Source organism: Pelodiscus sinensis, chromosome 15, assembly GCF_052426305.1.
Source record: "Pelodiscus sinensis isolate ZL-2025 chromosome 15, ASM5242630v1, whole genome shotgun sequence".
In the NCBI taxonomy this organism is placed as follows: Eukaryota; Metazoa; Chordata; order Testudines; family Trionychidae; genus Pelodiscus; species Pelodiscus sinensis.
The window spans coordinates 2,543,431-2,564,474 of NC_143066.1; the positions used below are offsets into that span (position 1 = coordinate 2,543,431).

The 21,044-nt window shown below is 44.7% G+C and overlaps 1 protein-coding gene across 5 annotated transcripts in view; it reads left to right on the top strand.

The window, feature by feature from the left end:
* IFT140 (intraflagellar transport 140) overlaps window positions 1-21,044 on the top strand; it is a 214,143-nt gene that overhangs the window by 4,351 nt on the left and 188,748 nt on the right. The window contains exon 1 of one of the 5 annotated variants that reach the window (XM_075898984.2): window positions 14,026-14,180. The exons of 2 other annotated variants lie outside the window; for them this stretch is intronic. In XM_075898984.2, the coding sequence (XP_075755099.2) occupies window positions 14,067-14,180 (114 nt within the window). In that variant the 5' untranslated portion in view covers window positions 14,026-14,066. Of the gene's footprint in view, window positions 1-14,025; window positions 14,181-16,929; window positions 16,996-21,044 lie in introns of those variants that run through there. 2 more of the 5 variants (XM_089782181.1, XM_025188190.3) reach the window with 2 other exon arrangements.

The following is a 21,044-nucleotide window of genomic DNA, read 5'->3' on the forward strand; positions in this document are numbered from 1 at the left end:
CAGGAGCCCGGCCCCAAACTGTAGGGGGTAGGGGAAGATGCGGTAGAAGTTCCCCTCAGCTGTGCACCAGGTTTGGAGCCGTGCCACATGGCAGCAGGGGGGTGCAAATTTTTCCTTTGTCCCCGGGCGCATAACACCCTCACTATGCCTCTGCAGGCACATAAATGCCTGTGTGCTTGATATTTTTATCATTAAATGAGATCCTGAGTATGCCAGTGGATAGTTGGGGTTCCCCTATTCACCCCTTTGCTATAGTCCCTTGTTTCTAAAGCCCTGGTCACTAACTGGTAGAGCACAATCTGATGGTCAGTCGCGGCATCTCCATAGGTTAGTCTTAAGTTCCCTCTGCACTGTATGCCTGTGCGGCTGTGCACAATACGTTTTAGATCTGCCCTCCTCTTTTGTGTAGCAGTACCCATTCAACAGAAGGTGGTGGCTTGGAGGGATCTGCTGGGGCAGCATCAGAGGGCTGAACATCCCGGCCAGCTGGGCTGGATCAAAGAGGGGCAGTTGCCTGGCCAGCTGGCCATGGCAATCAGCCTGTTGAGGCTGGGCCACACTCCAGCTGGTCAAGCAACTGCCCCTCTTTGCTCCAGCCCAAAGAGTGGCTGCCACATACTCTCATTGTAAATGTCAGCTGTCAGTGATCTCGGGAATGTTCCTGAAGGTATCACAGATTGTGGTTCCCACAGTGATGGGAAAGAATATATTGAATTAAGTACATGCAGGCTATCTGGGAATGACCAAATCAAAAAGGGGAGCAAGAGAAGATATATTGTGGACACACAAGTAGTGACATTGAATAAATGCTTAGCAGGTGTGGAATGTGTCAAAAATACAGAGAGTTGCAGCAGAAAGATCCAGTGATACTGTACAAGTAACTTGCAATTTTATGGAGTAAAGTTTGAATTGGCATGTTCAGCCAGAGAAGACAGCGCCTTCTTATAATGGATTGCTTTACCTCATTTCCCAAAAGCAGACACAGATGAAGATACCAAAGCAGTTGTCAGGCCCATTAAATATGTATTTGCACATTGTGCAATTCCAAGAGCAGTAATAACTGACAAGAGGCTACAGTTGAAGAATAAGACATCTCTGTACTTTGCAAAAATGTACAACTTTCATCATGAGACACCAGTGCCAGATATCCTCAGGCAAATGGATTAGTTGCCTGTGGAATATGTACAGGCAGTCCCCGGGTTACATACAAGATAGGGACTATAGGTTTGTTCTTAAGTTGAATTTGTATGTAAGTCGGAACTGGCTCCAGATTCAGCCGCTGCTGCTGAAACTGACCAGGGGCTGACAACAGGAAGCTGGAGGCAGAATTGCTTTGCCCCCAGCTTCCTGGAATCAGCCACTGATCAGTTTCAACAGCGGCTGAATCTCGAGCCTGGGACAGAACAGCTGGGCTGCCAGGTAGGTCCCTGCAGGACCAACCTGGCAGCACCCCAGCTGCTCTACCCCAGGGTCCACAACAAAAGCCTGGTCTGCTGGGGGGGGGGGGGGTGCACTAGCTGCGCCCCCCCCCCCAGCACACCAGGGACACCGGGAGCAAAGCCGCAGCAGCGGCGGGGTGCCGCGCCTCTGAGGCTTTGCTCTGGCAAAGCCTCAGAGGCGCGGCACCCCGCCGTTGCTGCGGCTTTGCTCCCGGTGTCCCTGGTCTGCTGGAGATGGTCCCGCTGCGGCTTTGCTCCCGGTGTCCCTGGTCTGCTGGGGACCGTCTCCAGCAGACCAGGGACACCGGGAGCAACTTTTCTCGCCTCGGAGGTTGGAAAAAGTGATCTTGGGTGTAAAAAGGTTGGAGACCACTGTTCTAAAGGGCTGTGTCTACACTGGCATGAATTTCCAGAAATGCTTAAAACGGAATACTATTCCGTTTTCAGTTTTTCTGGAAAAGGAGCATCTACATTGGCAGGCTGCTTTTCCGGAAAAGCCCTTTTTCCGTAAAAGCGTCTGTGGCCAATGTAGACGCGCTTTTCCGGAAAAGAGCCCTGATCGCCATTTTCGCAATCGGGGCTTTTTTCCGGAAAAGACAACTGGGCTGTCTACACTGGCCCTTTTCCGGAACAGTGTTCCAGAATAAGGACTTATGCCTGAGCGGGAGTAGAATAGTTTTTCCGGAATAGTGGCTGATTTTGTACAGTAGAGCATCGTTGCTTTTCCGGAAATTCAAGGGCCAGTGTAGACAGCTCGCAGCTTATTCCGGAAAAGCGGCTGATTTTCCAGAATAAGTGGCCCAGTGTAGACACAGCCCAGGAGTATAAAATAGCAGTGCCTCTACCTGGCTGGCCCCTGTACACACTTAATGGTGTGCCATGGGAGCTTCCATGAATAAACTTATTCCAGTAATAATATGGATCTAACTCCAAAACAACAATTATAAATAATATGCATTTATCTAATTGATTAAATTAGAATTGACACACCTTTACCTGACAACTTAAGCTCTTAAAGAATAATAGAATCCTAAGGCTGGAAGAGACCTCAAGAGGTCATAGAGTCCAGCCCCTTGCCCAAAGCAGGACCAATCCCAACTAAATCAGCCCAGCCAGGGCTTTGTCAAACCGGGACTTAAAAACCTCTAGGGATGAAGATTTCACCTCCTCTGTGGGTAACCCATTCCATTACTTCACCATCCTCCTGGTGAAATAGATTTTCCTGATGTCCAGCCTAGACCTCCCCCACTGTAATTTGAGACCATTGCTCCTTGTTCTGCTATCCATCATTATTGAGAACTTGTGATTTGTCCTTTTCATATGTGTTCATTTTTTTTAATTGTATCCTTCGGTATATATGGTTGTGACTATTTTCTTCCACTATTTGATCTGAGGAAGTGGGTCTGGCCCACGAAAGCTCATCATCTAATAAACCATCTTGTTAGTCTTTAAAGTGCTGCATAGTCCTGTATTTTGTTTCAGCTACACCAGACTAACACGGCTGCATTTCAGTCACTATTGAGAATAGCTTCTCTCCATCCTCTTTGGAACCTCCCTTCAGGAAGTTGAAGGCTTCTATCAAATCCCCCCGCACTCTTCTCTTTTGTAGAGTAAATACAAGCCCAGACTCCTCAGCCTCTCCATGTAGGTCATGTGCTCCAGTCCCTCTGATCATTTGGGTTGCCCTCCGCTGCACCCTCTCCAATGTGTCTACATCCTTTGCATAGTGGGGGGCCCATAACTGAATGCAATACTCCAGATGTGGCCTCACCAATGCCGAATAAAGGGGAATAATCACTTTTCTAGATCTGCTGGAAATGCTCCTAATGGATCCTACTATGCCATTAGCCTTCTTGGCTACAAGGACACACTGTTGACTCATATCCAGCTTCTCATCCACTCTAATCCTCATTTCTTTGTCAGCTGAACGGCTATTAAGCCAGTCAGCCCCCAGACTGTAACAATCCTTGGGATTCTTTCATCCCAAGTGCAGGACTCTACACTTGTCCTTGTTGAACCTAATCAGATTTCTTTTGACCCAATCCTCCAATTTGTCTAGGTCATCTGGAGCCTATTCCTGCCCTCCAGTGTATCTACCTTTCCCCCAGCTTAGTGTCATCAACAAAGAAACAGGGTTTAACAGACTAAAATTGAATAAAATCATTTAACAAAATGCGCAGAAATAAATGAAACTTGTCTAATCGGCATTTACACCACCACAACCATGTATTCCACCCCAAAGTGTGCACTTCTCTGGATCTCAAGAGTCCTATGTGCATGTGTGGGCACGCTTGAAGGGCTGCAGCTGAAGTAGAGCACTGTGCACGTTGTGTGTGTGTCAGTCCAGGCAGGCAACAACTGCAAAATACCTCTGACACTGGAGCTGGCCCCACCAAATGCCAAGAGCTCTGGTTCACTGGGCAGATCACTCTGCCTCTCTTCAGACCCAGAGTCAGTCTGTCTTCTGTGTTCCATCCCAGGCAGCGCTTTCCTAACCAGCCACAGTTACTTATTGTTATTTCCAGTGCTGCTTTTTTTTTTTTTTTTAAAGTACTGGTACTATGGTTGCCAGATGGCAAAATTGTTGAGCAAAACAAACAAACAAAAACCGGGAAAAATCTGTCAAGCAAAAAAAAAAAAAAAAAAAGCACTGGGGCCGAAATGTGGTCGCGGCCCCTTTAATTGCTGCATGTCCCGAGCAGACTTCCATCCGGAAAGAGTGCTCCCAGAGTACTGGTGTGTACTGTCACAAAAAAAACACTGGTTATTTCTATGCAGGTTCGTCTCAGTCACAGGCACAGCCAGAGTCTCTCCCTTTCAGGGACAATCACCAACAACCTCTGAAGCAGCCTGCTAGATCAAAGCCCCAGCAGGCTCTCAGCAGCAGCTCCTGGAATGCAAAAATTCTATACACCAGCAGTGTGGTTTTTCTCTCCAGGTTGGAGCCCACCAACTCTCTCTTTCCTCTGCCTGAAAGAGCAACAGTTTCCCTCCTTTTTCCCCAAGGCATCAGGGGAGTTGTAGTCTCTAGGACTAGATGGCAGCAGCAAGGATCCTCCCAGTAAAAGTCAGAAAAAAACAACAAATGGTCTGGTAGCACTTTATAGATTAACAAAACATGTAGATGGTGGTATGAGCTTTCGTGGGCAAAGCATTTTTACAGCTGTAAAAGTCAGAGGCGCCTATAATAAAGGGAGTCTACATTTGTTTTAGTATAAATCATCTCAGTGCTCTTACTTTTAAGTAAACAGTGAGTTTTCAGCCTAACAGGCTGGCATGTGCATTATTTCTTTGGAGACAACAAATTTAATTTCTGTGAGTGTTGTGAGATGAATGGGACACTGCAGAGATCTCTGTGGACCTTGGGAATTAGGTTCATTAAAGTTTACCTGAAAGGTACAGTTAAGATTGGCAAGGAGTTTGTTGGTGAGGCAGACAAACAGGTGTGTCATTTTAAGCCCCAGCAAAGCTTTGCCTTGCTGAGGCAGGGGAAGGAGGATAACACAGTGGCTTGTGGTTCTCAGTGTCCTGAGCAGAATAGCATAGCAATTCCTTATGTGTTTAACTGATCAATACTGAAAATGGGTGCTGGTAGCAAAGAGACATATGGTACAGGTAGGACATATAGTACAGCCAGGCCTTATAGTCACTGATCCCTTTTAAGTGAGCGTTCATTCATACACTCTATTCAGGGGTGGCTCAAAGCGGGCTGCGGCAGCTGGTGCCCCAGGCAGAACGTGCGATCGGCGTCTGCACGGCCGTCAATGGCATAACGTCATCATGGGGTGCCCTATTGAAAATGGCGCACTAGGCGACGGCTGAGTCGGCCTGTTCTCATGGGTCGCCCCTGACTCCACTGCTTTGCTTGTTTCTCTCAGCAGAAAGGTAGTGTGGTCTAATGAATAGAACACAGGATGAGGAATCATGAGACTTCATAGCCTACGGTGCAGCCTTTAGCAAGTCACTTCACCTCTGTGTAAAGATACTTGCTTCCCTTTGTAAAGTGCTTTGACAAAAGATGTTATAATATTAGGAAAACTAATATTTGTATCGGGCCTCACTCTTGGTGATTACTGCCTAACACTATGGTGTGTCTCCAGTTTTTAAAAAATGATATAGGCCCTCTTTTCTTGTGTAAACTAGATGTCTATCTTTCTTAGTTGCTAATTCAGCTTCCTTTGACTTGCCTTAGGATGTTACCTTCCTGTGGGTGAGTGAGGGGTGTGGTCCCACCCCCTCCATTGAGTGACACAATGGGAGAGTAGACTAAGCTGGGGCCACATTGCCCCACTTCCCCTGCCACTGCCAGTGGGTGTGAGGGGCTAGTCCCTACAGATGCTCAGCACTGTTGGTCCTGCCAGCTACTGGTCACCCCTGTGCCTGTCCCACCCATGGCATTCCCTCTCATGCTCCCCCCGCCCATATTTGCCATTGATGTTATGTACCCACCTGCCACCATTCCATTTTTATCTCTGTAACTACCCTTTCTGCTATGAAATGAGAATATTTGGTAAATGTGAAAGGGCCATACTGTTTAGAACAAGTTATGTTCCAATTCATTGTTATCCTCTAATTATTTCCTTTGGAAGCAGCTCATGCAGTGTGAGCCATTGTATATGAGAGCTAGCAGGCTTTGGAGTGCAAGCTTTTTTCTCTTAAGAAAGAAAGAAAGAAGCATGGTTTGGAGCAGACCCCAATTCCCAGAACTGCCTGTTGTCCCTGAGGGAAGGGAAATGTACTATGGGGCTTTGTTTTTATAAAAAAGCTGTTTTACATAAGTATTTTGATATAAAAACAAACCCTTTTTGCTGTGAAAACCAAGCCTCCATCAGGTCCTAAACCTGTCTCTTAACCCAGGCAGAAACATTTGGCATTAATGGGAAGTTTCCATAATTTCTTTGCAACTGTCTTTCGGCGCTAAAGACCAAGATGCCAGTGCCAGCCATGCCAATCAGACCTACTTCAGTCATCATAGCACTGACAAAAACTGTGGTGCCAATGTCCATTTAGGCACATAGTCAATCCTCAGCACCAACAATGTCTTGAGCACTGAGTACGTCTTCAGAACTGATGTCCTTGTCACTGAGCAAGTCTCACACCCAGGAGTACTGGAACAATTTTTATAGTGGAAGTGCTGAGAGAAATTGAACTAAACTGTAAACCCTGTATATCAGTGGTCTCCAACCTTTGTAAGCACATGATCACTTTTTCAAATTTAAGTGCAATTCATGACCTACCTTAAAGAAAATGTAGAAACAACAGTTAGTTATATAAAGCTGAGATCAAGTGCTTAGCATACATAATTATCTATTTTCCCTACTTACTAAGTCTGTCTGATACTTGTGACTGCACACTATCTGCCTGTGTTTTGAAATTTGGGTTGTAATTTGAAATAGCTAGTTGGATACAGTCCTGTAGATGAGTATCTGAGGTGAGTGTGATTACTTGGATTTGATCATCTTCATTTAGGAATGCCTTCTCACACAGATACATGGAACCAATACATTACTTTTAAAACAGAGGACAATAGAAGGCGGCACTTATCTTGGTTTGAGTCCCCTAAAATTACTGTCCCATGATATCATTTTCAGCTCAATATCTCGGCATGGTAATTATCTCCGTGTCTGTTCCACTACTTTGTAAATCAAGCACCTCATGGAATGTCACAGCCAACCTACCAATGCCTGCTGGAAAGAACCCGGATCTGAAATAACCATGACAGTTGGCTCCAGGACATCTAATTCTTGAAGTTGCTTGTTGAATTCCCCTGCTAATTTGGCCAGTTGTATTTTCTCCAGACTCAGGGGCTGTCTAGACTGGCCAGTTTTTCCAGAAAATCAGCCGCTTTTCCGGAAAAACTTGCCAGCTGTCTACACTGGCTGCTTGAATTTCTGCAAAAGCACTGACTTCCTACTGTAAGAAATCAGTGCTTTTTGCGGAAATGCTATGCTGCTCCGGTTCGGGCAAAAGTCCCTTTTGCGCAAAACTTTTGCACAAAAGGGCCAGTGTAGACAGCTGAGATTTGTTTTGCGCAAAAAAGCCCCGATCGCGAAAATGGCAATCGGGGCTTTTTTGCGGAAAAGCGCGTCTAGATTGGCCACGGACACTTTTCCGCAAAAAATGTTTTTGCGGAAAAGCGTCCGTGCCAATCTAGACGCTCTTTTCCGAAAATGCTTTTAACGGAAAAGTTTTCCGTTAAAAGCATTTCCGGAAAATCATGCTGGTCTAGACGTAGCCAGAAAGTGCTGCATTTTTTCCTTTAACTAGGAGGACCACAGAATCAGTTTCAATTTGAATGCATTCACTGCACTGATCATGTGTGATAAGTCTCTATCCTTTCTCTGAAGTTGACAGTTCAGCTCATTCAATTTGGACATTATGTTTATAAGAAACCCAAAGTCTAGCAGCCATGCATCATTTGACAGCGCATTTCTTACTTTGTTCCTTGACTTTAGAAAAGTGGTGATTTCGGGCATTAAGTCCAAAACTCTTTGCTGGGTTTTCTCCCTGCTTAACTACCTCACATCCACATGGAGGTGCAGCTCACTGTAAAAGTAGCATCCACTTCATCAAGTAATGAATTAAACAAGCAGTTCTAGAGAGCTCTTGCTCAAATTAAGTTTACAATTCTGACAACAATTTTACATTACATGTGAGAAGTTTATAACTTTACTTGCTAGTGAATTATAGTGGCAATTCACAAGTGAAGGAAAATCTGGATTATTTCTGCAAAATGCAACAAAGCCCGCATTTGTGCCAAGCAAGGCAGGCACACCATCTATTATGATTGAAACAAGTTTCATGTCTGGAATGACTCTTTCAAGCATGTACTTTTTGAATTTGTTGTAGATATCTTCATCTCTTTTTCGCTCTTCAAGGGGTGTAGTAGGGCAGCTGCCCCACTCTGGCCAGAAGGGGGTAAAGCAGGCTGGAGGGAGCCTGTGCAGAGCATCAGCCAATGAGGAAAGGGCTCTTAGAAGGAGTCAATCATAGGGCAGCTTGCTGAGGCAGGCCTGATTACACCCAACGAACATAAGGCAGTTAAAGGAAAGTGGCTTGCCCCTGAGGCGAGGGGCTAAATTGGGGCCGCAGTGGCAGGTGAGACTGAAGATGGCTGATACCCTCAGAAGGGGCGTGAGAAACCAGAGTGTTAAGCACTGCCAGAGGGCAGCGTCCTGAAGAGGACACTGGGATCTGGGGAGCAATGAGGGTCCAGAGCAGAGCACAGAGTGACAATGGGTGAGACTCCAGCCAGAAGGACAGAGCTAATTTCCAGTGTGACCAACAGGAAGCACCATGGCAGTGAGTCTCAAGCCTGTTACAAAGGGCCAAAAGGAGTCAGATGGTCCTCTTCAGTTGTCGCATCCTTAAAAATCATGTTAACAAAATTGGGCTGTGTCATTCATGTTGACTGATTCATGGAACTGCAGAGACAAGCATTCACAGGCATTCAAATGCTGCTATAGTTGCTAAAAGATAGCTTTGGACAAAAGCTTCCACTCATGGAAGCATCAAATGATACGCTCTGGATTGCCGTCATTATTTCCTCTTTGTTTTTAAAGTCTTTAAATATGGAGTTTGGTATCATTGCTTCTTTAAACACTTCTCCATCCATAAACTTTTTTGTGTTTTGCCAGCAGATGGTAAACATGGAACGATGCTTTAGTAGAGGCCTTCCCTTTTACTGGTGGTTTAGTAAAAAATTTCTGTTGAGCTTTCAAAATGGCCTTCAGCTTTGTACAGCGCATGCTATGCAAGGTGAAACTGTCCTTGAATTTGCTATTTGCATTGTTTTGTGGTTTTCTAAATTTCTCTTTTTAATTATTGATCTACTTCTGTGAGGCTATGTCCACACTATCAGGTTATTTCAAAATAAGTTATTTTGAAATAACTCCTGCTTGTGAAGAGGAAAAAGCTTATTTTGAAATAGCTATTTCAAAATAACAAGCCCATTATTTCGAAATAACAGGCTTGGTAGTGTGAATGCTTACCTTGTTATTTCTAAATAAAGGGAATTATTTTGAAATAACTCTCCAGGGTAGACATGCTCTGACATAGAAGACACACTCTTATTTTCACTGTTGTAGACAAATTCACTTTCCCATTCTGAATGGAAGTTGTAAGCCTTTGCTTTCTTTTTATATGGCCTGGGTTTGTCACTCATTGTTAAAGCTAGGTAGGTAAGTATTAGAAAGAACAGGTGCACACTAGTTATGATTGTAATTCCAAACACTTCTGAGCAGTAGACATGCATGCCAAGCACAATAAGTTTTTTCAATTCTGCACTAGCTGCAACAAATAATAAATGCTGTTTTAAATGCCATTATGAGGTATCCAAATCCCCATTCCTTGGACACAACCATACCCCCACTGTCATCCTCCTCACGAGAATCACATCACTCTTTCCTTTCCCTAGTGATGTGGATGAGGAATACTCAATTCTGGCCTCTCATCTGAGACAACCACACAAATCCTCTTTTACACACTGCATGCAATCCACTGCTACGCTAGGATCCTGGTATGAACCGCTATGGATGTAACACCTTGTGCTGCTCTCTCAGTACTGGCCATATTGGGATGCTTAGGCCATATATACAGGCAGAGCACAGTTTGGGGGAACTGTTCCCACAGACCAGAGCTGAAGGCCATTTCCATCACCTTTTTCATTGGCCTCTTGTCCACTGCAGGCTGAGCCTCTCCTCATACTGGAGGAAGAGGAAGAGCAGGAGGAGGGCATTCCTCCACTTCTCCTCTTCCTCTCCTGATGAAGCTATCATTCCTCCATCTCCTACTGCAGCCGACTACTTCAGTAGGGGGACCATGTTTACCAAAGTAAGATCAGGACACCATGTAGGCTAGTCTGAGCTGCCTGGCTTCACTGCTTGCCTGAGCCCCCTTCCCTTCCCACTTTGCCTGCCCCAAGCCCACTGATGTTGCTGCTCCTCTGAGCCATGAGTAACTCTGGACTGGGGTTGGGACTTGACAGTCTGATTCCCCAAAACCACCCTAGGCTGACGGTCCAAGCCCCAAGTTGTCCTCAACTGACTGTATGAGCCCTGCACCACACAGGCCTCACGGCCTAAGCCTTATTTCCCAGTGCTTCATGTCTGATCAGAGCAGCTTGCAGTTAACAAAAGCAAACAGGACAATGACCATTTTCACCAAAAGTCAGGATATCTATGCCAGGACTTACAAAAGGAAACTGTCCTGGACAAAACAGGACCTAGGGTAATTTTTAAGAATTATTTCACATGATTGCGGACCCTCTTCAGTTTCCTTTAAAGGAGGTAATGGACCAACAAAAAAAACTGCTAAACATCCTGCACACATCCTCCTCCTCTAAATAGCCTTCCCTATAAAGGAGGCCCTATTTGATTCTGCAAAAACAGTCTGGCAGATCCCAGCATCTATTCCACTGACTTGGAAGTAAGTGGACAAAAATTTTAAGTTCATGCAAAAGAATTTACTCACCACCTTCCATTCCCTAGTTGTCAATGTCATGCAGGAGAAAGGATGTCAATACCAATCTTGACTTTTCTACCATGATAGACTTGAAATGACTGGACCAACTTAAGTGAGCTGGGATCTGGTGTGCCTGGAAAGTGCCGTACCTTAGGCAGAGGTCGGGCCTCGAGTGGAAGGGGGTAGGGCCTTGGGTAGAGTGGGTGGGGGTCAAAAAGCTAGCTTCTTTGAGCCAGTCATTCACCCACTACCCAAGCCCTCTACCACATCTGGAGCTCTTTGCTGGGACCACTGCTGCTGCCTCCCTCACTGCACAGATATGCAATTAACATGCTCATTGTTTTCAGTTAATTTCAGGCATTAATTGGGATGAACAGCTCTATTATGGTTGCAAAACTTACACTCCAGTTTCTTTGGACTTTGTGGCCATTGTGGCCCAATCCATCTCAACTGCTGTTATGAGGTGGGCATTATAACTGCAGCTCTTTGTCTTTCATAGAGATACTAACTATGGTAGAAGTAGTTTCAGATTATTTATGGTGTGACAGAATATATGCTTTATGAAACTTTGCTTATGAATGACGTAATAGGAATGTGCATTATGCAAAATAACTCATTGGAAAAGCTATAATCTACTGCATATGATTTCCCATTTGTATGCATATATCTTCTTTGTAGATCAAATTAGGAATATGGAGTATAAACCTGTGTTATGAATGTAGTCAGGCTAAGTGAGGACCATTAATGGTACTTCAGGGCTATAATAGCACAATAAGAAAGAGATTATGAAGTCTGGCCTTCCTGTGGATGGGTGCGTCAGCCTGTGAAGAGACATGCAGACAGGTGACCATGTCATTTGATACCGGAATCCTGCTTAAATCCTGCACTATTCCATGAGTAGCTGGGAGAGGGTGGACATCAAACTGAAATAATGGACTACTGCCTTATACAAATCTTGTTTAAGTGTGAGGAGTAAGGTAATCTAAGTTGTCAGATCTCCATGGCCATCCCATCCAACATGACTGCAGATACATCTAAGACTAAACTGGGAGAGGAATTGGGCCCAGACTGGAAAGCTTTCCAGTCTGTGAAAGAAGTAATTGAGGGTGAGATGTTATATGAAACAAGTTTCTTTAGTGTATTAAGCTTAGGTTGCATGTTGTTTTATTAGCAACCTACTTTGTTCTGTCTGCTATCTCTTATGATCACTTAAATCCTACCTTTTATATTTAATAAAATCACTTTTGTTTATTAAATCCAGTGTACATAATTGTTACCTGGGAGGGCACAAGTAGCTGTGCATTTCTCTTTTTACCCTGATAATGAGGGCAAATAACGAGGTTACCCTGTATAAAATATTATACAGGGTATAATGGATTTTTCTGAGGTTCAGATCCTATCGAGGCTGTGCCAGATGCTAAGCAATGTTCCCTCTAGTCTCTTCCATGTGTGTGCAGAATAAATTGTTTTATGTCTATGGAGACGTGCTAATGTGCATTGACATTAGAAACAAAAAACCCAGCTGTGGGTGCTGTGTTAATCAGGTGGGTGGCATCTGAATCTCTTCAGAGCGGTTGCACAAGCACATAATTTACAGGGAAAATGGGTGCTGAGGCAAGTCATGTTAGCTGAACCTTCCCTGACCTGATCTCCGCATCTGTATTATAATGCAGAAGACTGACACCTTATTTCTGTGTCAGTGCTGGAGAGCCTTTAGAACCTGGCTCAGCACGACAGAGTTGAAGGGCGCCCCTGAGGGCAAGAAGGTGGTCTCTGTGGTATTTCAGCACATCAGGTGAGTCTCAAGGGGTTCCCAGTGGACAAACCTGTCACACACATGATGAGAAAAAAGGGGGTTCAATGATATTTTTCCAGTTTTTTGTTCCTAAAATCTTTTTTCTCCTTGTTTTTACAATCCATTTGTTTACTGATGTAATAGTTTGTCTGTCTCTCTCTCTCTCAAAAAAAAAAATTATATATATATATATATATATTAACACAAAAATGAGAAGTAATAAATTGGAAGACTAATGGAGGAGAAATTGGTCTCTTTTGGTGAAGAGGAATGGAATCTGCTTACATGGAGTTATTTGTAGATTTAGGGCCTAAGTTAGGCTTTCGCACTTATGACTTTTTGAAGTTCATAACTTTAGATTAAGTGGCTAACACCATGCTTTAAAACCGAATTTCCTTACAAGTGAGTCCTTGAGGCATCAGAGCCAGAGAGGCCATCCCTTTGGTGTCTGTCCCATCCACCAGCCTCCCTCCCCATCCCTCTTTGGGGCCCCCCCAGGAGGCACGACCTGTAGTGCACTCTGCTCCACAGTAAGGATGTTAAATATTGGTTGACTACTTGACTAGTCAATAGGTACTTCCGCATTCCTCCTCTGAAATGTACATCTCTTGAAATGTACATCCTGTGTAGCCCAGGGCCAGCAGGACTCACTGACCCAGGCTCCATGCTGCGCTGTCAATTTGAAATGCCACACAGGGCTGGGGTCAGCTGGGGACTCCCGAGCTGATCCTAGGCACCCACTGGCATTTCAGCAGAACCCCACAATCAGCTCGGGAGTCCCCAGCTGACCTCAAGGTCCACTGTGGGATCAGCTGTGTGGCCCTGCCCCTTTGAAGTCCCCCTTCCCTTGCTGCCTCTTATCTGATAGAGGCAGCAAGGGGGAATCAACTAGTCAATTAGTTGACTAACTATCCAATAAGCATCAGAGAGGTAGCCATGTTAGTCTGAATCTGCAAGAACCAGGAGTCCTGTGGCACCTTATAGCCTAACAGATGTATGGGAGCAGATGCTTTCCTGGGCAAAGATGCATCTGACAGGTGGGTCTTTGCTCACCAAAGCTTCTGCCCATTACCTGTTAGTCTATAAGGTGCCACTGGCCTCCTTGTTCTAGCCAGGAGCATCTGCTCCTGGGACTGTGCACCAGTCCTTCACCGCCTTCCTCTGCAGCCCGGACCCGCTGGGCTCTCGGGCCCCTGCCCCAGGACTCAGCTCGGCGGGGCAGCCTGCTCTGGGGATCCTCTGTCCAGTCCCGAGAGAGCCGCGCGCGCTGCTCAGGGCCCCCGCCGCGCGGGGAGCCGCACGAGCCTCCAGAGGGGCGGGGCGTCGCGGAGCACGCCCTCCCCAACTCATGGATTTAAAGGGCCAGCCCCATGCCCGGCGGGCGGGTTCGGCGCTTTCTGTGGCCAGGGCTTCGCCGTTGTCGGGGTAACGCGAAGCTCGCACTGAGTGAGGGGGGGCCGCCCGCAGGCCGCTGCCGCTCGCGGGTAAGCGTGCGCAGGGCTGGGGGCGCGGCGCTCCGGGCCCGGGCGGGGGCCGGGTCTCTGGGGAGCGCTGGGCGGAGAGCGGCGCAGCGCCGGGCAGGCGGCCGGAGGAGGCCCAGGGCTGATCCGCGCTCCGGCACGCCCCGTGCGGCGAGGGGCCCGCGGACAGGCCGCCCCATCAGGTGGTGTCCAAGGGCCTGTGAAAGGCAGCGAGGAGCGCGGCTCGGGAGCCCCCAGCGAACCCGCGGCCTCTGAGCTCGCCGCCGGGCAGCCCTTGCTCTCGCTCGCCAGCGGATCCGATCTCATCCGTCTTCCTCCACCCTCGCGCGGGCCCGCTCCGTGTCTCTTCCCGTGTCCAGCCCCACTTTCCTAGTCCCCCAGCTACCCGCGAACTTGCCGCTCATGCCGGAGCTCTGATGGCAGCTGCATTAGCAGCAAATGGAACTGACCATTTCACCAGGGCTCAGTTATTCATAAGGAAAGAGCAGAGGCTTAGCTGGGAGCAGGTTTATTGCTGACAAGACGCAGACTAGTGCCCTGGCTCAATGGGCACAGGAATGCAAACTCCTGTGCGCCCCTGGCAATGGTAACAGCTCGATCACACATCAGTGCCTTGTCCCTGCCGCGAGAATAAGACTGCCCTCATAGAACTTCTCCTTTTATCTGCTGATACAGGGCCAGCTGGGCTCCATGTGGTGCTGCCTTTGCAAGGTCTCGTGGAGCCGGATGCCAGGCTGCCCATGGCATTTCAAAGCGGTAGCACTGCGCAGAGCCTGGGGACTCCCCAGCTGACCCTGGGCTCCATGCAGCGCTTCCATTTTGAACCAGGGTGGGGAGCACAGGGCCAGCAGGAGACTCCCCTGATAACCCTGGGCCAGAGGCATAACAAGGGTGTTATACGTTCAGGGACAAAGGCAAAATCTGCTCCTGCCACGCAGCAGGGCCCCAAACCTGGCGCATGCCTGAGCCCAACCCTGGGAGGACGGGGGAGCTTGTATCACCTGTTCCAGGAGCAGCCTGAGGCCGGCTGCGGTAGCTGGCGCCCCAGGTGGAGCGCGCCTGCAGAGATGTCAATGGCCTGACATCATCTGTGGGTGCCCCAGGCACCCTTGTGATGTCATCATTGGGTGACCTGGGCGTTGTCATCCTAGGTAGTGGCCAAGTCCACCTATAGCCACGGGCCACCCCTGGCCTGTTTCTCTGTCCCCTTCAGTTTGGGGCTGGGCCCCTGCACGTACTAACCTGCTGGCAGAGCTGTTGGAAGGTCGGGCTGGGGGCGGGGAGGAGGCTCCAGCCGGCAGTGGTGGGCAGAGGAGCAGGCAAGACGAGGGATGACAGGGGGAGGGAGGCTGAAGTGGCACCCAGGGGCAACTGCACCTCTCTTCACTGTGCCACTGCCATGGACTCCATGCTGCGCTGCCACAGCTGTTGCTACACTTCAAAGGTGGAGGCCCCCTTATTGACTAATTGAATAGTCAATGCAAATTGCATTGACTGTTTGATTAGCTAATTAATCAAAATTTTACATCCTTAGCACACACATAGTCTTGTTACCTTCCAGGACACAAGAATTAAATCATCACCTTAAAGATGATTTTATTAACCAAATAAAAAGCCAAAAAGATATCCTTAATAAAGCATAATTGGTTATTTGGTGTTATAGAGCAACTGAGAGAAACAAATTAAAACACGGAGAAAAAATTTATATTTTTGGGACAGTTCAGGTACAGTGAATGGGGGAGGGAAGGCACATGTAATTAACACAGAGAAATCTAACCAAAGAACCAAAACAAAGAAAAATACCTGATCATGACTGAACATATATTTCTTTCTCTACTCACGATCCATACTGATCTGCATTTCAAGGCCCAGTTCATTCCCATGTCCAATATTCCTTGTAGGCATGATAATTCTGATTACTACATATTGCTTCCTCCAGCTCTCAACTTGGAACTCATAGGAAGAGAAAGGGCAACAGGATTGAAATTTCAGCACCGTATCCCATTGGTTCTTCTGGCCCCCTGGCAACACCCTTCACTACCTGAGTTTAACCCTTTAGTCACTGAGTGCTGGCCAGAACTCCTCTTATCTATCACACATTTGCATTGAAGGAACCAAATCTGATGCTTAGTCATAATGAGAAAAGGGGGGTTTGATGTTATTTTTCCAGATTTTTTGTTTGTAAAATATTTTGTTTTTCTTTGTTTTACAGTTCCTTTGTTTAGTGACATGATAATTTGTTGCTATATATTTTAATAAATAATTTGAACACAAAAATAAGCAATAAATAAATTGGGAGACTAGCAGAGGGAGAAATTGTCTGGTCTCTTGATGAAGAGGAATGGAATCTGCTTGCATGAAGCTGATTGTAGGTTCACGGTCTAACTTAGACTTCACACTTATCCTTTCATTTTGAAGTTTACAACTTTAAGTGGGTAACACCATGTTTTAAAACTGAATTTATATGGACAATACCCTTTGAAATCTGGCTTTTAAATCTATGCCCTTTATCTGCAATGTGTTCATCTTTGACTTCTTTCACTTGTATAATATAACTTTGATTTCATACATTGTTTTTCATAATATTCCAAACACTTTTGGAGTTGGTTTAAAAATTAAAAATAATGCTACAGTGGGGAGAGACACGAAGAGACTTTATAGAAGGAATTGCAGAGTTTGAGGGAAGGGAAGTGCTCCAGAAAAGCATCTAGAAAAACATGTTTATTAGGGTGTTTGTTTGATTCACTGACAGGTATGTGACTGAGCAAGATGGGGAAACCTTGTACTCTTTGCTGAAGAAGTTGATTCGGCATGTACGGTAGCTGTTAATATCATAAATAGGATATAAACATCTTTAGGAATTGTGAGATCAGGACATAAGAACTGTAATCCTAACTGGCTGGCATGAATCTAAACCTGTGGGCTGCGTCTAGACTGGCAAGTCTTTCCGCAAAAGCAGCCGTTTTTGTGGAAAAACTTGTCAGCTGTCTACACTGACCGCTTGATTTTGCGCAAAAGCACTGACGTTCTACTGTCCGAAATTTAGTGCTTCTTGCGTAAATGCTTTGACGTTCCCATTCGGGCAAAAGCCCTTTTCCGGAAATGTTTTTGCGCAAGAGGGCCAGTGCAGACAGCTAAAAACTGTTTTGCGCAAAAAAGCCCCGATGGTGAAAATGGCGATCGGGGCTTTCTTGCGCAAAACCGCGTCTAGATTGGCACGGACGCTTTTTTGCAAAAAGTGCTTTTGCGGAAAAGTGTCTGTGCCAATCTAGACGCTCTTTCCTGCTAATGCTTTTAACAGAAAAACTTTTCCATTAAAAGCATTTGCGGAAAATCATGCCAGTCTAGACGTAGCCGTGGTGTCCAACCAGTTCTATAGCAAACTAACCACATTCAACCAGCCAAATAGCCACATGTGGCTAGCATGTTGGACACCATGAAAAAACAGTGCAGTTGTGGATGAGGACTGTTCAAATGACCTGTTGGTTTGTTATTGTACATTGCAATAATCTCAAACTTGCTAATCTGGATCTCAAAGAAACCCCCAAACCCACCAAAGCCCCCTAAAAAACAAAAAAAGCCCCAAAAAACAATTCTCCTTTTCAGAAGTTTTTTTCTTTTTTGAAAGATGTTATTACTTAAATTCCAATCTTATAATCTGTAGCATATGAGAGAACAAATTAACAAACATTTCTCCAAAACAGAACCCTATTGAAACAAAATGCTCCACTTGTGCACACAGTTATCTCCTGGATGAGAGAGAGATGTAGAAAATGTTACATAGTATACTGCATTACTAGAAGGCATGCAAATTGTAATGGCTGAGGGTGTTGAAAGAGCTTTATAGACTTATGGAGTACTGTACTTGAACAGTCCCTCTTTGAAGTCAAAAGTCTCAAAAAAAAGTACTTCATCTCCAAGTTATTGAAGCTCTTTTTGGGGCATCTTTGTGGTATTTCAGAGGTGTCCCTTTTGTATTTTGGGCTGATACTTAGGCCAGAGCTCTGAAGGCAATGATTAAAAAACTGTTTGGCTGTTACTTGCTTAACATATGTTTAAGAAAATGCATTGAGTCTAGTGTAGCTTGAGTTTGAGAGATTTTTTCAGATAAAGAAAGGCACGCTTGTAGATGTTGCATTTCATGATGGATTTAATCATCGTTGAACCTGAAGTATTTAACTTTCTAAGGAAAAACATTAAAAAAAAAAAAGAATGAATGAATGCAGCACCTTAGGGTATGTCGAGACTACATGCCTCTGTCAGCAGAGGCATGTAAACTAGGCTACCCGACATAATCAAAGAAACCGGGGATTTAAATATCCCCAGCTTCTTTAAAATAAACATGGCTACTGCGCTGTGCCGGCTCAGCTGATCGTCGGCACAGTGCGCGAGTCAAGACGCGGCTCGGTCGACAAGGAAAGCCTTTGTTGACTGCTCCATTATGCCTCGTGAAATGAGGTTTATAGAGGCATGAGGCATGTGGTCTAGACATACCCTTAGAGATCAACAACAAATGTAGATTGTTGTGCCCACAAACTTATGATATTACCTACATTTTTTATTAGTCTCTAAGGTGCTGCAGGACCTTTTGTTGGGGATTTTTTTTTTAAATTTGTTACAGACTAACACAGCTATCCCTCTGAGACTTTTTAAGGAGAGGGTCTCCTGCTTGAGGCTTTGCAAAAAATATGAAGTGCTGTGCCTGACCTTTCAGCAAGGAGACAAAGAAAAATGTAGTTTGCCAGAAAGCCGTAGTTATTTATTATTATAGATTATGTTTTAGGTATATTTTATAATTTTACAATAATTTGATGTGTAAAATTATTTGATCATATTAAATCATTTTAAAATTAATTTTACATCATTTTTAATTTAAATATAAATTTAAGGTACTTTTAAATTTGTAGGAGATACGTGTGTTTTTTTTTTTTAAATAAAAACAAGTATAGACCATGGTTAATCAAGTAGAACAGGCTTCTGTGAAAATTTCAGATACTTTGTAAGTGAGGGTCAGAAATGTCAAAACAAGAGAATAAAAATGGGAAACTGGCACTATAATTCAAATAAAAGCCATCCAAATGTAGGTAAATAGTTTTAAACAATCACAGCAGCAACACAATATTTCATTATCATTTGCTTGAGAGACTGGACCAGAAAACTGAACTAATGTGGAAGCTGCACAACTGTCCTCTCCCTGGTTAGAGAGGTATTGCTGAGTAGAGCCACTCTGGTTTTAGATCTCCTGACTCTACCTATCCTAAGATGGAATTTTGCAATTTTCCCACTTCTAATAAACTGTACCCCAGAGCGTGGTCTATATATCCAGCCTTCATTTTCAGAAAGTGTGACTGGGCTTGGCACCTGCAGTTCTTTTCTTATGGCATCTTACCAGTCATCTGAAAACAAAATGATGATTTATTTTAACATTAGCAACAAGGCATTTGGAGGAGGACATACAATCATAGAAGATTAGGGTTGGAAGAGATCTCAGGAGGTCATCTAGTCCAACCACTTGTTCAAAGCAGGTTCAAATACTAAATTCAAATACTTGTTCAAATACTAAATTATTTCAGCCTGGGCTTTGTCAAGCCTGGCCTTAAAAAGTTCCAAGGGTGGAGATTTCACCATCTCCCTGGACAAACCATTCCAGTGCTTCACAACCTTCCTAGTAAAATAGCTTTTTCTAACATCCAACCAAGATTTTCCTCACTGCAACATGAGACCATTGCTGCTCATTCTGTCATCTGCCACCATTGAGAATAGTGGAGAGTTGAAGGCTATTATCAAACTCATGAATGGTAGACTTTTAAAAATATCCCTCATCTCCCTTATCCCACAGATTCAGATAGCCCTTTGGGTACCTACCTTGCAGTCTGGTTACTTCTTTTGCTCTCCTCCCCATGCCCTCTTGACGGAGGCTGTATCTACAGTACCAAAACTATGCTGGCATAGCTCCCTAGTGTAGACACAGCTTACACAAAGGGCATGTCTAGACTACATCCCTCTTTCAAAAGAGGGCTGTAAATTAGACAGATCGAAATTGCAAATGAAGCCGGAATTTGAATTTCCTGTGCTTCTTTTGCATAATGGTGGCCTCAAAAATGGAGTACAGGATCTTTCAAAAATGTTGGGTTTTTTTTTTCGAAAGAACCGTGTCTAGATGGCGGTTTCACTTTTGAAAAGCCCTTTTTCGAAAGAACATGCGACTGCCATTATGCAAATGAACCGCAGGAAATTCAAATCCTAGCTTCATTTGCAATTTCGATCTGTCTAATTTACATCCCTCTTTCGAAAGAGGGATGTAGTCCAGACATGCCCTAAATGCAGTTTTCATTTAATTTCAGTTGATATCAGTGATTATTTTAAAGTCTTTTTCTTTAAATTTTCACAGTTGTCAAAATTATGTGAAAGGGGACATGTGCGTATCAGACAACTGTTTAATGATGCAGATGTTGAGATTCAAAAAGTTAAAACTTTATAAACATTAAAAGACAAATTATTAACATCACTTAGAGTCCTGTGTGGACATAACATTTATATCTGCATCTATATCCACAAATGAACTGCATCTGTGGATGCAGAAACCGGTGGATAAACATCACATATTGAACTATACAAAACAAATATCCTTCAGTCAAACTCTGACATTTCAAGCTGCATTCTTTTTGCTTTTCCTTTTTCAAATATTGTGTGTGTGTGTGTACAGGGAAATTTTGTTTACCAACATCTAGTGATAAAAATATAATCATTCCAGCCTAAATAACTGAACAGCTTTAAACCATAGAGACTAAATTATAATATACTGATTGTCACCTTGGGACGTGACATAGTGTTTCATCCATTCTGTATTGTAAATTTGGCAGGGAA